Genomic DNA, 18,270 nt, shown 5'->3' on the forward strand with positions numbered 1-18,270 from the left:
ACATTTTTTAAAATTATTTTTAATTCTGTGTGTATGTGCAGAATCCAGAAGAGGGTGTTGAATCCTTTGAAACTGGAGTTACAAGTGTTTGTGAGCTGCTTGCTGTGGGTCCTCTGCAAGGGCAGGATGTGCAGTTAATCATAGAGCAGTCGCCGTCTCTCCTGCCCTCGAAAATGCTCAACACTCTTACAGTGCTAATAAAGACCACTTGCTGCTCCTCAACTGCGATCCTCCCTGAAGACTTCCCTGCAGTACAGACACTGCCTTCTTCATTTTACAGTGATGAAACCAAGAATGAAGCGCTTGCCCATGATGCTAAGACCATGCTGCCGATCACGAGCCATTAACCCTCAAAGGCCACTCTCACGCATGTCCAAACTCCAGCTCTTACCTACCAATTACCATCTCCCAAGTCAGGTGTTTTTGTGAACATGGTCTAAAAGCTAACCCAGAATCCTCCTGGACATATAAGTCTGTTATCAGTGTTTATACTTAATACATTATTTACATCTTTCAATGCCATTTATTATTCTTCTACAAATTTAATGGCTGCACAGCGTTTCATTATATTGGGTATGTTTTATTTATCTTTAAATGGCTCCTCCGTATCTAAACGAGAAATAAAACTGGCTGTAAAATATTCACAGCACAAAGGAATAGAAAGCAGAACATTTAAGTTCCCCGTCCCCCTCCCCAGAGCAAACTGGCACCGACAGTGGGGTGTGTTGGCCTGTGGTGGGATTTATTAGCTGTTCTTTAAAAGAATGGGGGCACTCCGATTGAGAGTCCACTTTTCACTCAAAACGGACCAGCAATATCATTCTAAATCTGTGCATTTCTGTTAAGGCCTGAGAATCAAGAATTCACATTTAAAGGAAATCGTACTTTGCACTTGGCTTGAACAAACAGTAGACGAGTTGGAACATTTTGTGGGGTAGGGGGTGGGGCTGAAAAATGAGGAAAGGAACAAGTTTTAGAGGCATCAAGGTCAAGAACTCTATTTCAGACAAATCAAGTCTGATCTCAATGGAACCCTCAAGTGTCGATGCCAAATGGGCACAAGGCTCTGGTAAAAGTGTGTGTGTGTGTGTGTGTGTTGGGGGCAGGCATTTACACAGGACACAGGTGTGACAAGGTCTCTGCTGCCTCTGCAGGGGGGCTGTGTTCATTTCTACTTTCCAGTCCCCACTCTTCTCCACTGTCTTCCAACACGGGGTCCACATGCCATCTGCCCTGGTTCCCGATTCAGGCACTGGCTACCTGACAGACGGCAAGCTTTCTTCAATGGCCTCAGGGTCCCGGGCTTCACGTGCTCTCTGAGGGTGGGCTTATACAGCACAGGCTTCTGGAACAGGACCACTGTCACTCAGTCTATTCATGGAGGAAACCTCTCTAAAACAAGCAGAAGAGGCAGCTACCGAGGACAGGCTCTCTTCCCAGTTACAGCCCTGTGGCTGATGCCCCCAGGCCAGAATTCACTGGGCTCCATTTCTCCAGAGAATGACGGCCAGGCCCCTGCCAGATGGTGCAGTACTTTCAGGGCTATGCGGGCCAGGTGTCCTGGCTCTGACTGCATGGATGTCTGGGCTTGGGGGCTCCCACCTAAGCCTCTGGGAAGGATCTGGGCGAGCAAACCTTTCCCATCAGCTTCCAGTTGACAGTTAAGCAATGTTAAGGAGACTCCCACATTAATCTTGTCAGTACAATGATGTTCGGGGAGGAAACAAATCACATGTGATCAAGAGTCCTCATTCTTGGTGGTGTATCTGTTTATTTGGTTTTTTACCATTTCTCCTTGTAGCCTAAACAGGCCCCGGGGTGGGCATTTTGTCTCAGTGTAGCCAACTATAAGTAATTTCTCAATCACTTGCTTATTACAAGTTCTTAAAACCTTTCAACTCCTTTTTTATTTTTAAGGGAGGGGTTTGGGAGTGTGGGACCGTGGAAGATGATTTGGTTTCCGGTAGAGCACTACATATCTCGCCACGCCCCCAGATTCCAGACTCCTGGCACAAGGTCTAAGACCTCTATTTGATCTACGCCATTCAGTCACATAGGGCAATATAGCCCCTCCCTAAGAGAGGTTTGTGTCACCCTCTACAGGTAGAGGGCATGACTACAGGCCTCAGCCTCGAGAGATTTCCATATTAATGAGTTATTTAAAGACCAAAGGGTCTAGCCAATTACAGATTCTTTTCCCAGTCCCTCCTCCCTCCTCCCTCCCTATTTAAGTCAGGTCTGCCCTGATCAAAAGTGGGGTGCATCCAGATTCAACTACCATCCGTCACAAAAATAAAGCTTATGGAACTATGGACTCCCTCGTGTCTTTTGAGGCCTGCTGTGGAGTTCCGCTGCAGAGGCCCGCCTCTTCAAACAAGCTAGTTGGGCCGCTGACCCTGCCATGCGAGTGTTGATAACCGAGTCTCTCCTACAGGGCACAGTCAGGGCTTCCCTCTTCCTCCCTCGCTTCTCCCGGCGTGCTGGCTGGTCGAGGGCCCACATGCCTACAGTCTTGGTCCTTCCTCGACCTCAGCGTCTGAGAGCCCAAGGGCTTGAGACCATTCGGTTCCCAGCCGCCTCCTGGCCCAGGGATCCCCAACTCAAGAGCCCCTGTCCCCTTCTTACCCCCCACAGAACATCAGATTGTGAGAACTCTCCGTAGCATCCACCCAGTGCTGCACACAGAGTGAACTCATTCGAGATTCCCAAGCTCCAGTCTCTTTAGAGCCGTGGGAATCACAACCGCCCAAACAAGACTCAAGAATCGGCACCTACATGTGCACGTGAGCAGTCATTCCCCACACAGGGGTGTTTTTCTGACTTTGCTCTGGACTTGTGTGTGTTCTTGCTCCTGTAAAGCTGGACTGCTTATGCTCAACCCAGGGCTATCAGACATCAAAAAGACAGGATCCCGAACACTGACAGATGCTGGTCAAACACCTGAGGATGCAAGGCACTCATCCAGCAGGAATGGCTTAAGTGGTTTCAGGCAAGTTCATTTCCAGCTCAGGAAAATCTGGACTCTAAAAGTCCCAGTTGGTCTTTTCGAGCACTAGATGCTTGGGGACAGGCAGTTTTAGCCTCCCCTCACTGGTAACCCTGGGCAGAGCTTGGCTCTTCTCTCCTCAGGTTGCAGATTAACAGGGTTGACCTAGAACCTCTGTAGTAGGAAGTGTGGGAGCTTTGAGCTCCCAGGAATCACTGGGGCTCCCAGGCTGTGGAGGTCAGGAGGGCCTTTAAGAGGCTTTCAGCAGAGAGGATGGGTGGGCCCAGTTAGGGGTCATGGCTAGAACAATATTAGCTTGAGATCCAGTTACCTGTAGGAAACAACCCAGGACACAGCTGAAGAAAGGCAAGTCAGGCTTAAAATAGCTAAATAAATCTTTAATATTTCTAATTGCAAATGTACAGAAATTGCACAGCCACATGGAGTCTTCGAACACCAACAACTTCTCTGTACATTATTACATGGTTAAAAGTCTCGGCTGAAGGGAAGGGCTCCAGCCGACTCCGATGTTTGCATTTTTTCCTTTTCACATACTTACAAAAGAGGGAGCTGGGCACAGTGGGGGAGACAGGTAGCCTTGTGGCTGAGTATATAGAAAAGAGGGGCTGGTTCCCTGGACAGTCTGGCTCCCAGACGTACAGGTGTGAGGGAGGAGTGTCCCTCGGACAGGTGCTGGGGTACACGTGGAGCTCTGGCCCTGGTCCCCACCCCCATTCCTGGGCAGTCAGAAGTCTTCGCTCAGAGAAAATTTGGCAGTTTCCTCACCCTAACATACAAGTTGAACAAAAAGGTCAGGTGTCTGTGTTGGCAGGGGCGGGGCCGCTCTCTCCAGAACAGCCTGGTGTCAGTGGCCAGGGTCTTCCCAGAGCAGGGCCTCTGGCAACTCCAGCCCGTGCTGTAGGCAGAGTTCAGCCCCAAGGCTGTGGGCAGGAGGATGCTTTACTGGCCCCATTGGGGCATGTGCCCCCATCAACCTCCCACCCAAACAGCATGCTTGAAAGCCAACAAATCAATGCCCCGGGCAGGAAAAAGTCAGACAGACACCTAGACTGCAAAGCTCTTTGTCCTGCCCAGCACCGGTCTCTAGGCTATAATATCAACCGTGAGAGCAGTGTCCCGGCCAGCCCTCGCAGCACCAGGACTAAAGGACTATGTACATCCCTTGGGTGAAATAGTTCCATTACAGTCAAACACCAAGAACATTTACAAAAATCGGCAGACTTGCAATTAAGATAAAAATCTGTGGAGAGTCTGTACACTTTTACAGTTTTTGCACTAGGTAAATAAGGCTCTCGGCCTGAGAGCTAACAACCCCACCAGAGGGGCCATTGCATCTGGCCCTGCGCTCTCCTGTCCAGGCCTGGGGACCTCCCCATATTGCTAGGAGGCGCTCAGACAGAGGTCACTTTACGAGGCATGGGCGAGAGTGTGGGTGGAGAGGAAAACAGGGCTCCCTGGGCAGTGGAAGGGCAAGACACAGGCCAGGCCAGGCCAGGCCCTGCCCAAGAGGCCACCCCTGCTGAAACGCACAGGCGCAAGGGTGTGGTATGGACAGGAGTGGGGCAGGAAGAGGCAGTGGCAGGACCTCAGCCCCACCTCCTTCCTTCCTGAGGTCTCTGACCCTTGATGGCCACGCCCTCTCCCAGCACTGGTCTGCAGCCTAACTGGGTTGTAGGTTACTGCTAATAGCCCAGGGCATCTACCCTTTACCCTTGCCTGTCTGTGGACTGAGGATGGGCTGCAGCATAGGTAGGTAGGCCACACCTCCAGGATCTCCACCCTTTCTAGTGAGGACTCTAGGAGCTTTAAGTGCATCTTACCTAGTCCCATTCTGCTGCGTGGGCAAAGGCCCTAGCTTCTGCCCTAGGTGACTCAGAACCAGGGCTTGGAACCTAAAGTGTGGGAACAGATGGGACCCAGGAGAGAGACCAAAGCTCCTGCCCTTCTCTGTCCCACAAAGGGGGAGGGACAGATATGCTACAGAACAGCCTAGAGCTGGGGAAAACCAGCCCCAGCTGTGGGGTGTGCCCCTCCCTGCCTGCAGTGCCTGGGTCCTTGGCTGGGGCTGGGAGGGTGAGGAGAGGCGACTGCACACACGGGGCCTGGTGCAGGCTGCTGCTGTCTTGGAGAGGGAGCAAGTCTAACATCCTCCAGGGCCGCTATTTCCCATGCAGTGCGCACGCTCAATTTAAAAGGCCCCTGTGTTCCAGCAAGCGAGCAAGCGGGCTTTTGTTTCTAATGCATACTGTGAAAGGAAAAAAAATCACAGTTATCCACCTTCTCAGGGCCTTCAGGTTTAAGAATTTTTCTTTTAAACTATCAGAGAAAAGAGATCACCTTTGAAGGGTGAGCACCGGCTGGCCTCTCCCCACAGGGCCACTGTGCAGGGACACACTGGGACCCCGGAGAAGGCAGCTACAATGCATGGTGCAAATTGGCCACCTCTGCTCAGCTCTCTGGCTTCTGGGAGTTCCAAGAGCATGAGCCAGGCCCACATGTGAAGTGTGGGAAGCTATGGCTCCTCTCACGCACGGGTCTGAGGGCCCAGCAGAGAAAGTGCGGTGCTGTCTGTTTGGCAATGCAAGGAAGGAAGGGAAGGAGGGTGAAGGGTGTCGAGCCTGGGACACGCATAGGACCGAGGTTCTGTTCTTCAGTTCCTCATTGCTAGGAAGGGTCCCTGACCAGCTGCATGCAGTGGCAGGGGCTCAGGACAGAGATGACCAGGGGCCACTCTGCCTGCCAGCTACTCCATCAGGTTCCGGGGGCCAAGGGAAACCCACAGTAGTGGCCCCTAGACCTTACTTGAGCCCTTTCCAGGTAGCTCCCTCCACGGCAAAGGGGAAAGGGTACATGCACCTGGCTGGTCAAGGAGGAAAAGGTGCCACATACCAAATCCAACAACCAGAGACACATCAGGCAGGCCTCCCTGCAGGCTGGCCCCACTCCCCAGTGCAGTCTCCGCTGCCTCTACCCACACCCACTGTTCAGGTGGGCAAAGAGAAGGGGGGGGCACTGTGCCCTCAGTCTCACGCTCCATCAGTCTTGCGCCCCCTCCACTGCAGGCTAGCCTGCAACTGTGGGGAGCCTCCTGATGGAGACCTTGTCCCAGGCCACCACAGTCCCCCTCTCCTCAGGCAGGTTAACAATTGCTGCTGTTTCTGAACTCGCCGTTCTCAGTAATCTGCAATTTGGTGGGGTTGGTGGGGGAGACGCCGTTACGGGCTTGCATGCTGTACCTCTCTTTCAGCTGTGTGAGGGCACTCATGAGGCGGGCATTGGCAGCATCCAGCGAGGCAATGCGTTTTTCCTGTGGGCAAAGAGGGCATTAAAGGCACTTGGGATGGGCTCTAGCCAGCAGCAGCCAGCATAGAGCACCATGACAGGCAAGAGAAGTAGGAAGACTTGGTTGTGTAACTGTCAAGTGTGTTAGGCCCCAGGCTGTGGGGTAGCTACGAAGGTTCTGTGCTACCACAGACTGGGGCCTTATCATCTGCCTCTTATCTTACACAAACTTAAAGCAGAGCTACAGCACCTGAGGTTCAAAGGCAGGAGCCTTTGCTTCCATGCATGCATGGGCCACACACCCAGAGATCCTTCCTAGGCTATGTAGCTTACGGTCTGTCCAAATCTGCCAATTCTTGGGCCATTCAGAGGAAGGGGAGCCAGAGCCCCTCTGCCTAGCCTTCTTTTACCTCCCCAGTCCTGCCTACTCCACACTGTAAGTCTCTGGTCAGCACCCTCAGAGCACAGAGACCTTGGTTCCTGGTCCACGGTTTTCACACTGAGGTATAACCAAGTGTGACAGAGAAGCCACTTATATTTCCACTACCCCAGGCTCTGTAACACTGTAGCCAGAGCCCCAACCTGGGCATCGATGATCTTCTGTTTGGAGTCTACAGCTGCTTGCATCTCTGCATGATCCTTCTTCAGTTCCTCTTCTACAGACATCAACCTGTGACCAGAGACGGAGAGTCAGGTGCACTAGGAGGAGGAAAACCATCCTATCTATAGAGTGGGCATGGTAGGCAAGAGCAGAGACCCCTCAACTGTTCCCAGCACTGACATGGCTGGCTACTGTGTCTTGACCTCAACTCCCCATCTGCAGCTCTGCTCTCTGGGGCTATCTCCATTCCAATGCACTTCCAAGACCCAAGGAATGCAATGTTATAGGATCTGTGGAAGGGGGGATGATGAAGACCCCCTTCCATCACAAGGTTTAGGTGCTCACAACACCAGGAACATCACACTGGGCTGGAACCACAGCCTGCAGAGCTGCTGTGCTGGGTACTGGTACCAAAGTGAGGAGGGAGTTCAGTAGGCACGAGGTGGAGGACCTAAAAGCACTCCAGGCAGAGACGGACCCGACTAATTTCCTCAAGTCTCTGTAGAAATCCTGATTCTGCCCAGCAAAAACCCAGCAAGCTAGGAACATCCCACAAGCTAGATGCAGGGGAAGATGGGCCAAAGCGGGCCGTGAAGAATTCTGGGAAGGCACGTGCACCATGGAACAGCCAGACGAAACCAAGTCTGAAGGCCTTCAAGTCCCACACTAGCAAAGCTCCAAAACTCCTGGCATCCCACCAAAGCTGCCAAGGACACAGAGATGTAAGGAAATAAAATCCATAACCTGGAGAAAAACTAGTGAGAACAGAGAGAGATGTCAGACAAGAGAAGTAATAGGTGACTCTACATGTCGAAGAGACAGTCTTAAGCATGAGGAAAATAGAAGAGGTTTGAACCACAGAGAAACTCTAGAGACTTGAAGGAGAAAAATACTGACTAAAGGCACTGCAGAAACACTGGTATGCCATTTCAGATTACATGTGAGCCAGGCCCAGGCCTGTAACCCAGCTACCTGGGAGACTGATGCAGGAGGATGACAGCAAGTTCAAGACCTTCTGGGCTATAGGCAAGTTCAGGGAAAGCTCAGGAAATTTACTAAGAGACTGTCTCAAGTACAAAGGTTGGGGTGTAACTCAGTGACAGAGAACTGTCTAGCCTGCCCAAGGCCCTGGGTTCAATCCTCACCCAGTAATATAAAAATGTCAAAAAACTCAGAGAACAATGAAAGAAAAAAAAAAAACAACTGTGTGTGTGTGGGGTGGGGGTGGGGGTGAACTGATGGCTCCGTGGTTCTGAATACCTGTTGCTCTTACAAAGGACCTGAATTCAATTCCCAGCACCCATAAGCATCTGTAACTCCAGCTCAGGAGATCCAACACCTTCATCTGACCTCCTTTGGTACGAGGCATAGACTTGCATACAGGCAAATCATGCATACATAAAATAAAATAAAATAAATAAAATAAAATGGAGAAAGAGAAGGAAAAAAGAAAACAACAAAGTAACAATGAAGCGGGAGGCAGGACAGAGCAGTGCACAGCACCTGAGGGCAGGCGACAGGACAGAGCAGTGCACAGCACCTGAGGGCAGGTGACAGGAGCCACAGAGGAAGAAGTAGGAAGCAGAGCCATACACCTATAGATCTAAGATTAGCCAACTCAAGAAACACAAAGAAAACCACACCAGGCATGTTACAGTCAAACTGGAAAATGAAATTGTTGACAACATCCAATGAAGAAAACACTGGGAGGATCCGATGCTCAGTGAGCAGAAGCACTGTGCATAAGCTTAGTGACCCGAGGGTAATCTCTAGAACCCACAGGGAGAGAAGCCTCCTGGTTGATGTCCTATGATCTACTCCCCCCAACCCCCCACGAAGCTGTCCTATGGCCCATGTACACATACCTACACATCTAGCCCTCCACACACATACATGAATGCCCCTCCACAGTAGTAAATACAATTAAAAAAATGTTAGTGTTATGGATCCAACCTAGGGCCTATGCATGCCAGGCAAGCATTCCAACAATGAACAAGGCTTTAGCCCAGGAGTGGTACCTTAAAAACAGTGAGAGAAAAAGCGGACTATGTAGCCAGAGGAGAGATCACTTCAAGCCACTGCCTCTGTAAGCCTTCACATCACACACCTCTGCTGTGACAGCAGCTGACATGAAGCAGCAAGATCACATGGCCTGCAAAGCCTGGCACGATTATCATCTGCCCTTTGAGGAAGACCTGTCAACTAACACCCAAAGCATTGGGATCTACAGCATGGAAGCCAACAGATGCCATGAAATAAAGATACGGTCCAAGGAAGGCAAGAAGTAGGACAATGCTAATGGTACATACAAACAGGAGAACAGCTATAAGATTAACAGGCTTAAAAATAATCACATTAAAAGTAAATGGCTTAAACGCTCCAATTAAAAGGCAGAAGAAGTTGTTAGACAATAAACAGATTTAACAATAGGAACCTGTAAAATAAAACTTTGTACATGGAGATGGGTACTACGGTCTGAAAGTTTGTGTCCACACTCAAATGTGTGTACTCTGAAGCTTAACCTCTACGGTGCTACCAGCTGTCCTCTGGGAAGTGATTGAGTAACAAGATGTTTTTGCCTTCATGAGCAGGGTTAGTGCTCTTACCAAAGAAGCTGGAAAGAGCTTGCCTCTAAGGGCATGGCACCAAGGTATATCTATGAAGGAGAGCTACACTAAATCTGTTGACACCCTGATCTTAGATATAGCAACCTTCAGAACTGTGAGCAGTACATATAATCACCTAGTATTGATATTTTGTCATAGAAGTAGAGGAGGACCAAACAGTGGTTTAAAAGTATATAGGACAGAAAATGATACAACATGCTAACACCAGTCAGAGAAAGTCAGAGTACCTACATTAGAACTAAGATGGAAAAGAGTGTAATTAAAAAGGGTAGTTTGTTAATGGTGCATAATAATCCCCAAAGAACACCCATCCAAGACTAGAAAGTGTCAATGAGGCAAAAATCAACAGAAATAAACTAGGAGAATCATGATTAGACACCTTAGTATCGCTATCTCAGAAGCCAATAGAATAACACAAGCAAGCAGGCAAAGGAGCACCAAGGATGTTCTAACTGTCCTGATGATGTTTACATTCATGGACACAGGGAAGGGGAGATGGCCAGGCTCCAGGGGAGCCAAGAACAGCGGGGGATGTCAAGCAGTTTGCAAGTGTCCAGCCACCCAGGTTCTGCTCTGCTAATCATCCATAATGAACAGAAGCCCAGGACGGGACATAAGCACCAGGTAGGCAGAATAGGTGATCTGGGAAGGGTCTGTGCTGTGGACAAAACAGAAGGCTAAGGGGGGGTTCCCTGTCTACCTCCCACCTGCTCAGTCCCAGGTCTCAGGCAATGACAAGGCTATCAACCCACACTCCTTACACACTGCAGTGAGGTAGATGCTCCAGGACTGGGACACAGTGGGTGGTTTAGACACTGCACTGCCTGTGTGCGGATACCAAGGACAGCATGCCCACCCCATCCCGGGCAGAGATAGAGGGAAAAAAGCTAGCTATCAGAACCAACTGACCTCAGAAACTCTTCAGATACTGGAAACCCAATAGACCTCACCCACCATACTGGCATAGCCACCCCCATCTTCCCGACCCAAACTCCTCCCTTCCCACAATGGGCACCCTGACACACACCCAGATGTGCTGTCCTTCTCCCTGCCCTCAATGGCTTCCTCCTTGCTTAGCATCTCAAATTCAGCTTTCCAATTCCCCTAGAGCTTGGCAGGATGACCCAGTTTCTTACAGGTGTCCCCATTGCCCCACTGCTGGGCATCACCTTTCTTCTTGTCGCTCAGAGGCCCCGTGGACCAGTGGGCAGCATGCTCACCTGCTGATGATGCCCTTCATCTGAATGTCCTTGTCTTCCTGCTGCCGCCGCAGCCGCTCCTCACCCTCTTCCAGCCGAGCCTGGTACTCTAGCACCAGCTTCTGTGTCGTCTCCTCCTGGCACTTGAATAGGGTCTCGTACTCCTCCAGCTTCTTGGTGGAGATCCGCAACTTGTCTTGCAGCACTGCCAGATCCTGCCAGCAGGGCAGCAAGCCATGGGTCAGCACCCAGGACAGAGAGCACAGCCTCATCAGCCTGAACAGAGCGCAGGCTAGGCTAGGTACGAGCCAACAAGGAATAGCCCAGTGAAGAGATTCAATTTTGTGGCTGCCTGTTCCTTCCTCTCCCAGTCCAACCTGTGCAGTTAGGAGCAGGTGAGGACTCAACCCAAGTCTCAAAGACTGAGGGGTTAACTTGAATTTTCTTTTTTTAAAACTTCAGATATTTTTTAATGCATGCGTATTTTGCCTACATTCAAGTACATGCATGGCTATGTGCCTGAGTTCAGAAGAGGGTGTCAGATCCCCTGGAACTGGAGTTTCAGATGGCTGTTAGCTACCATTTGTGTGCTGGGAACTGAACCCTAGTCCTCTGTAAGAGCAACAAGAGCTCTTAACTGCAGAGCCATCTGTAACCTTGAACTTTTTAGAGGAAGCCCTGATTGTATGGAGGACACCTGACAGTTCCCTGAAAGCTGAGTGGCACTGGAGAAGGGATATGAGGCTCCAACAAGTCCCATGAGAAGCAACTGCCCAATGAGATGAGACCCCAGGCTCCCAGCTGCTACCTGAACAGAGCAGCACAGGAGTGGGGTGCACTGTGGGCAGCAGTGGGAACGAGGGGGAGGGGGGAAGCAAAACAAGGTGTCTTGGGATCTCCAGATGTGATTCAGCCTCTGAGGAGAGGGGAGGAGGAAGGAGTCTGCAGGAAGCTAGGCCTCCTTGCTCTCTTCCTCGTCACGGCTCTGGGAGCACCACGATCCATGTCCCCGGGCTCCCTTCACATACTGGGGAAAGCAGGTGGATGCGTGAACCGGGAATGGTGGCAGGTAGCAAATGCAGCATGGAGATGGGTTCCCTCCAAGTAGGAGACCGGGGACATTGCCAGCCTGACCATTGCTTATGAGGTTACAATAGCTGTCCTAGGATTCCAGGGCTGAGGGAGAAGTGTTTGTGGTGGGGTGCTCTGGCACAACCAATCTTCCTGGGGTTGGCAGGGAAAGGTAAGGACCACGCATGAATCCAGGGCAGCTGCCATGAGTACTCTGGACTGGGGAGGGTAGTTGAAGCATGTTATTGCCCCAGAAACGGTAGCTATATGGTGAGGTGAGATTTGGGAGGAAAAAAACATCCCCTGGGAGGAAAGAAACATCCATCCCACTGGCAATATGGCTTCATCCCTTATCTTAGTAACTATGCTTTTCCTTTCTACGCCCTAGGTAGGCCTAAGCCCAGGGGAAGGAGTTTCCTAGCAGTCATGCGAGCCCTGTCTCTTGCTCCTTATTCCCAAGGCTCTCCAAGAGTCTCTTGTGAGCCCCTCTGGCATCTTGTTTCCAAGCCTCAGCTCCTCAAATGTCCAGATCTCCTCAATCTGTGTCCCAAGGCTGCATACAAGCCCTCTCCAGGTAACTGATGTGTCACGTGCAAGGGGAACCTTGGGTTCATGCTAAGGTCTTGCTGCTTTCCTTCTAGTTGTACTGACTGTAGTCTCCACGTGGGCAAGGGAGTGGCATGACAGAACAGGAAGGAGCAGTGTCACTGCACTAAGGGCTCTGGAGAGACCTCCTCATCCCAGCACTGGTGGAGGCAGCCCGCCCTACCCTCCCGGCCCAGGTCCAGGTCTAGGTCCAATTTTACCTTTTCTGCTTGGCTGAGCTCCTCCTTACTCCTTAGCCTATCCCTGTGTGGGGGATCTGGGCCCAGACCCTCGTCTTCTAACAACTGCGCGTTCATGGTCAAGAGCCAAGCAGCCGTGCGGTCCAGGGCATTGGGACTGACGGGTGAAGGGCCCTACGATGAAACACAGCCGTGAGGGGGTGTGAAGAGGCAGAGATGGTAAGGCAGGGATGGCCACTAGGAGCCATAGGTGGGAAGGGCAGGACCTCTGCTGCTAGAGTGCCTACTGCAGGACATGGGCCTTCTAGACTGCAGCCAGAGCCAGATGAAAGCCCAGGTGGGCTCAGCACTGCTGTCTGCTGCAGTCAGGGGCCGGGGCAGTCTGGCTACGAGATGTGCAACCTACTGCACATCAGCCTGTCTTGCTGAAGCCCGTGGGTGGCCGGACCCCTCCTGATAGCTATGTCAGGAGTAGGCTCAGCCTATGTGAATACTTCAGGAAGTGAGGCCAGAGCAGGACAAGTGGCCTCAGGGTTTGGGAAGAACTTTACTAAGCATGGACTAGAGATGAATAGAAATAGTCCTTGTTTCCTGCCTGGCCTATCCCTGGGGAACTGGTAAAGGAGCCTGGCTTTGCTTAAGGCCTTGGAGGTCCCAAATCCAGAAAAAGGAGTTCATATGGTGGGCCAGTGGATGAGGCCAGACATAGCCCCATTCAGCATGGAATGACAGCTCGGTGCAAGTGAGGTGAAATGACCAAGGAAGAGCATGACACAGACTGTGTGACTCCTGACTGACAAGAGCCCTGCCCACGATGCTGACCTGCTTGTGCATGGAGCGGGGCTTCAGCTCTGGGCTGTCTCCCTTGGAGGAGGAGGACTGTTGCCTCAGCCGGGTGCCAGGGCCAGCCCAGTCAGGTGATGCTGATGCCAGGGTTCCACTTGAGGGTCGTGGGTACTGTAGGGTGCTCAGCAGGGTAGGAGGTGTCCTGCCCCGGGGGGCAGGAGGTGGTGGTGGTGGCGGTGGCGGTGGCGGCTGGTCAATCCTCCGCTGGGGACCTGCACTATTTTGCCTCGGCACTGTGGGCTGCCCACCCTTCTCAGTCAGTGACATCTGCCTCCGTGCCAGCTCACCGGGTCGCCTGGCCAGCTCCTCTGCAGCAGTGCTGAAACTTCCCAGTTTGGCAGCAGCTGCCAGCTCTTCACTATTGCTGTGGGAGCTCAGGGAGCTGTGGCCCTCAGAGCCCGAGTCACCAAGGCCACGGGGTGACAGCGGCAGGCCAGCCGCCATCTGGTACACGGGATTCTGGAAGGAGAGCGGGGCCAACAACTGGGGCCGGCCTGGTGCACCCTCGGAGGTGCCTGGTGTGGTTGGTGTTGGCACTGCCCGCCGCACTGTGGCCAATCCTGCCAGGCTCACTGGGGCTGCCCGGGCTGGCCACCCCGCCACCAGCTGAGTGGCAGGCACCTGCCCGTCAGCAGGCAGGGCATCGGGGCCCACTGGGGAACCTGCCTCCCCATCCAGCGTGCGGGCGTCCTGGAGGTCCACCATGGACAGGCTCTTGCCACCGTTGGCCATCTGCAGGTCAGGCTCGTTGGCTTCTGAGTAGCTTGAGCTGCGGGCAGGTGAAGGCTGGACCCCGGAGGACCTTGTGACAAAAAACAAGTCCTTGTTTTCGGGGGTTGGAGACGGTAACCGGGTGAAATCTATCAGACTGCAGGGAGATAAGCACACACAGGGAAAGAAGGGGAAAAGAACCGTGAGTCCAGACTCATGGGCCCAAACCAACAGCACCACCATCTGCTGGACCTGGCAGCTTCAGGCAGGACTGCAGACATGGTTGGGTGGCAGAGGGGCTAACAGTCCCAGGGTCACTGGTGAGGTGGCTATTCCAACAGAACTGCTCTTTAGGGACCAGCCCTATAGGTGCATCTTGGGACAATGGCTGTCAGGGTCTAGAAGTGCCCCATGGTTAAACCTAAGCCCATAGCTTGGTGTCTCTGTTATCCCTGGGCTCTGAATTGTATCACCATTTTCACAGTTACCAGGGCTCCCTCTGCCTCCCCCTCTGTTCCTAGCTAGCCAGGTAACTCTAGTGGGGGCCTAGTGAAACCTCCCCTGCCCCACCTCCTTATGCCATTCTTTTTGAGTGGCAGGCGGGGGCTGAGGAGTTCCTAGCAAAAACAGGGTATCAGAGGAGTTGTCAAGGGCAAGAGACAAGCAGGCAGGTCATAGCTTCCCTCACTCATAGCAATTCACCTGCCTCTGCCTCCCAAGTACTAGCATTAAAGGCATGCACCACCACGTGCAGCAAGAAGGAGTATTTTTAAGAACCACAGGTCCTGAAGAAACGTCAGGGATTGGGGTCAGTAACTATCCCTAAACACAGGCTTTCTTAGCTCTCTGCTAGGGACCAACCTTGAACCCAAGAATGTCTTTCCCAGAAGTGCATCCTTTTCAAAAGGCATAAACATTCCTCCTACAAGAAGCCTGCTCTGATTTATCTCAAATGGCAGCTCATCTCTTGAGCTTGCTCCACATACCCTGGGTCTCACCAGGCTCCATATGAGTGCTTGTATGGGCATCACTTCTTTCCTGATATCACAGCTGGGCTGTGCCTGGTCTGCATGCATGCCCTACCCCACCCAGCGCAGCTGGCAGCTTACCCAGAGAGATCATTCTCAATCACCATCTTCTGAAGCCCAGCTGAGACGCTGCTGCTCCCAGAGCCTGGTGTGGAGGCCAGGTCATTGGTGCCAGGAAGCCCACTGCCTGGAGTGCTCAGTGCTGTGTGGACATCCCTCAGGATACGAGGCAGAGGTCCCAGCTTGGATACGATGCTCTGCAAAAATGGAAACAGGCAGTTGTTACCTATGTCACTGAAATGCAGAGCCCCGATCCCCACCAGTCAGACCCAGCAAGTCTGTGAAAGTGCTGCAAATCTGCCTTGCTATAGCCCCCAAGCTCTCAGCCTACACTTCCCTATCCAAGAGGCATCTATGGTAGCCCCTCAAACTACCTACTTCATCACAGGGGTGGGCCTGCTCCCTCTGACGCCTGAGCCTGTAGATAGAGGCCAGACACAGAACAGATGCAAGGTACTGGCCCAAGAAAGGACAGTGCCTAGGCCCCAGAAAGGAAGGCCTAGTGCCTTCTGAACCTCCGTGTCACAGAATACATGTGTAGAGGACTACAGCTGAGCTGAAGGAGTGGACACTACCATGCAGTGGAAAGCCCTGAAAGTAAGAGCCGGCAATCCCCATTGGCAGAGCCATGGAGGCAACACTTTCATTTCACATTCTTGTCACACTCTATCGCTTGGGTGACAATACTTATCATTTTCCATACTTCCTGCCTGGTTCTAAGATCCATGGGACAGTGACTAGTATACTGGCTCAGGAATGGAGGGAGAGGAAGCCAAGGGCAAAACCGCATCCCTGAAATTTCAACAGCAAGAGTGCCAGCGAGAGCTGGGACTCCAGTCCATCAGTGGGAGAGATACACAGTATTCCCACTACAGGGTATTGCACTGCACTAAAAAGCCAGAGGTAGTGGTGGGTAACAAGAAGTAGAAAGACACCCACAATGTGGATGAGGGGTACAACAACCGTGTACAGCTAAGTTCTCACTTGAAAACAAACTAAAAACAGAGACCCACATGTACTCATGCCTGAGTGTGAGGATGTCTACAAGACACACGGCAAAGCAATCACTTTCAGGATGGACAAGAGCCAGGGACCAGCCCAGACCAGCAATCACCTTCAGGATGTACAAGAGGTAGGAACCAGCCAAGCTCAGCATATACCTCCAGCATGGACAAAAGGCAGGGGCCAGCCTGGGGTCAGTAATCACCTCCAGGAATGGGACAAAAGGCAGGGGCCAGCCTGGGGTCAGCAATCACCTCCAGGAATGGGACGAAAGGCAGGGGCCAGCCTGGGGTCAGCAATCGCCTCCAGGAACGGGATGAGAGGCAGGGATCAGCCTGGGGTCAGCAATCACTTCTAGGAATGGGACAAAAGGCAGGGGCCAGCCTGGGGTCAGGAATCGCCTCCAGGAATGGGATGAGAGGCAGGGATCATCCCAGCTCAGCCATCATTACTTTTGTAAAGTGATTCCCTAGCGCCTTGGAAAGCAAGGTGAGTTAAGAAGTGGTTCCTGTCAGGATACAGTAGGCTGCAGCCACTGGAGATCAGCAGGACTCCAGGCTAGGGAAGGGCTGCTTGGGCCAGGTAACTGAAGCAATGTCAGGCACGCAGGGACTAATCCAGTCCACTGATAGCTAATAGCAATTAAAAACGTTTTCTTGTCTTTCCTGAATTTGGCACCAAACTCGGGGCCTTGTACACGCCAGATCAACATGCTACTGAGATATAAGCTTGTCTAGAGGCTCCCAAGTCTGATCCGGCATGTGGAGGATCCTCAGTTTCTCTTCCTTCTCAGTAGCTACAAACCAAGAGCAAGGGCATTTTCAGTAAAGCAACTAAGTCAGACCCCTTTCCTCTCCCACTTAGGTAAGGAGTGAGCATTCACTTGTGTACTTGGGCTATCAGAACTGAGCACAGGAGTGTAGACCTGGACCTAGTACCCAGAGCAAATGGCTCTGACCGGTGCTGGGGAGTGACCATCCAGAGAGAGCCCCACTACAAGCTAATCTGTCATGCAGATGAGCCCTCCAACTTGGCAGATACACCATCTAACACCCAGGCAACAGGCACCTGATCAAGCTGGCTGACCGCTTCCCAGAGCAGAGAGTGCAAGCTCGAGAGCTCCCGGCCTAGGTCTATGTAGCCCTCGAAGCCTGCTGTGTTAGAAAGGGTCTCAGGGTTGGAGATCTCCAACAGGAAGCGCTGCATGTTGGTCCACTCGTGCTCCAGGAACTGGTTCATGAATGACATGTATTCCTCTTTGCTGCCAAACCTAGACAGAAAAGGGCAGCCAAGGTGAGGGCCCCTCGCCTGAGTCACAACTTATCTCCTTTCTTACTATGGCTGCTGCCAAGCAAGATTCTGAGTCGGTAGGGCCTTCTTCTCAAGGTCAGATCACTCTTCCCTTTTCAGAACAAAAGTCACTAGAGTGCTCTGTGTTTCCCTAACACTGCCCCTTATGGGCCCCTGCCTCTTTTCCTCCAGACTTGAAAGGCCAGTACATAGGTCAATTTCAGATCCACACTTGGCCCAGGTCTCTACTGAGGTTTTGAAGTCATCAGGGACATCCCCAAGCTCGGTCCCCTCCTCCGGATTTCCCTTTCTCAAGTGAAGAGACCATCATTCAGTGGACAAGTCAGAGGCTTGGCAGTGGTGTCAACTGCCCTTCTTCATCTCCCAAGGACAAAACCTGCTGACCTGGTCTTCTCGTCACCTACTATCTGTCCTGGGTTACTGGCCCCTCTCCCTAGTGCCGATCACTTTTAACTGAAGCCTGGCCACAGGCTCCCTCAGTCCCTCCTTACCAGTCATACCTTGTTCAGTGGAGATCCTTTTCAGGACCCAGAAGAGGTAAGGGTCATGCTGTGTGGTCCATCTCTGCACTATGTGGCCTTCAGGTTCCTGTGGCCCTCATGAGTTACTTCCCGTCTTTCCTAAGCTCCTTTGGTACCAGGATGGCCCTGACCATCATGCCAGCCTCTGTTCCTTGTCTGAGCTAGATGACTGGCCTTCCCGTCCTTCCTCCCCATAAGCCTTTGCTCTCCTAAAATTCT

The 18,270-nt window shown here is 52.1% G+C and overlaps 1 protein-coding gene across 5 annotated transcripts in view; it reads right to left on the bottom strand.

Moving 5' to 3' along the window:
• Window positions 1-3,363: 3,363 nt before the first annotated feature.
• The window catches only part of Dab2ip (DAB2 interacting protein), a 153,056-nt gene continuing 138,149 nt past the window's right edge, over window positions 3,364-18,270 (bottom strand). For 4 of the 5 annotated variants that reach the window (XM_028754675.1, XM_028754673.1, XM_028754674.1 and 1 more), the window contains 7 exons: window positions 17,288-17,489; window positions 15,239-15,414; window positions 13,395-14,286; window positions 12,594-12,746; window positions 10,738-10,931; window positions 6,872-6,959; window positions 3,364-6,314 (listed from right to left, as the gene is read on the bottom strand). In XM_028754675.1, the coding sequence (XP_028610508.1) occupies window positions 6,147-6,314; window positions 6,872-6,959; window positions 10,738-10,931; window positions 12,594-12,746; window positions 13,395-14,286; window positions 15,239-15,414; window positions 17,288-17,489 (1,873 nt within the window). In that variant the 3' untranslated portion in view covers window positions 3,364-6,146. The remainder of the gene's footprint in view (window positions 6,315-6,871; window positions 6,960-10,737; window positions 10,932-12,593; window positions 12,747-13,394; window positions 14,287-15,238; window positions 15,415-17,287; window positions 17,490-18,270) is intronic. The other variant, XR_003709659.1, reaches the window with a different exon arrangement.

The sequence above is a fragment of the Grammomys surdaster genome, unplaced genomic scaffold (assembly GCF_004785775.1).
Source record: "Grammomys surdaster isolate TR1022 unplaced genomic scaffold, NIH_TR_1.0 126035, whole genome shotgun sequence".
NCBI classification, from domain to species: Eukaryota; Metazoa; Chordata; class Mammalia; order Rodentia; family Muridae; genus Grammomys; species Grammomys surdaster.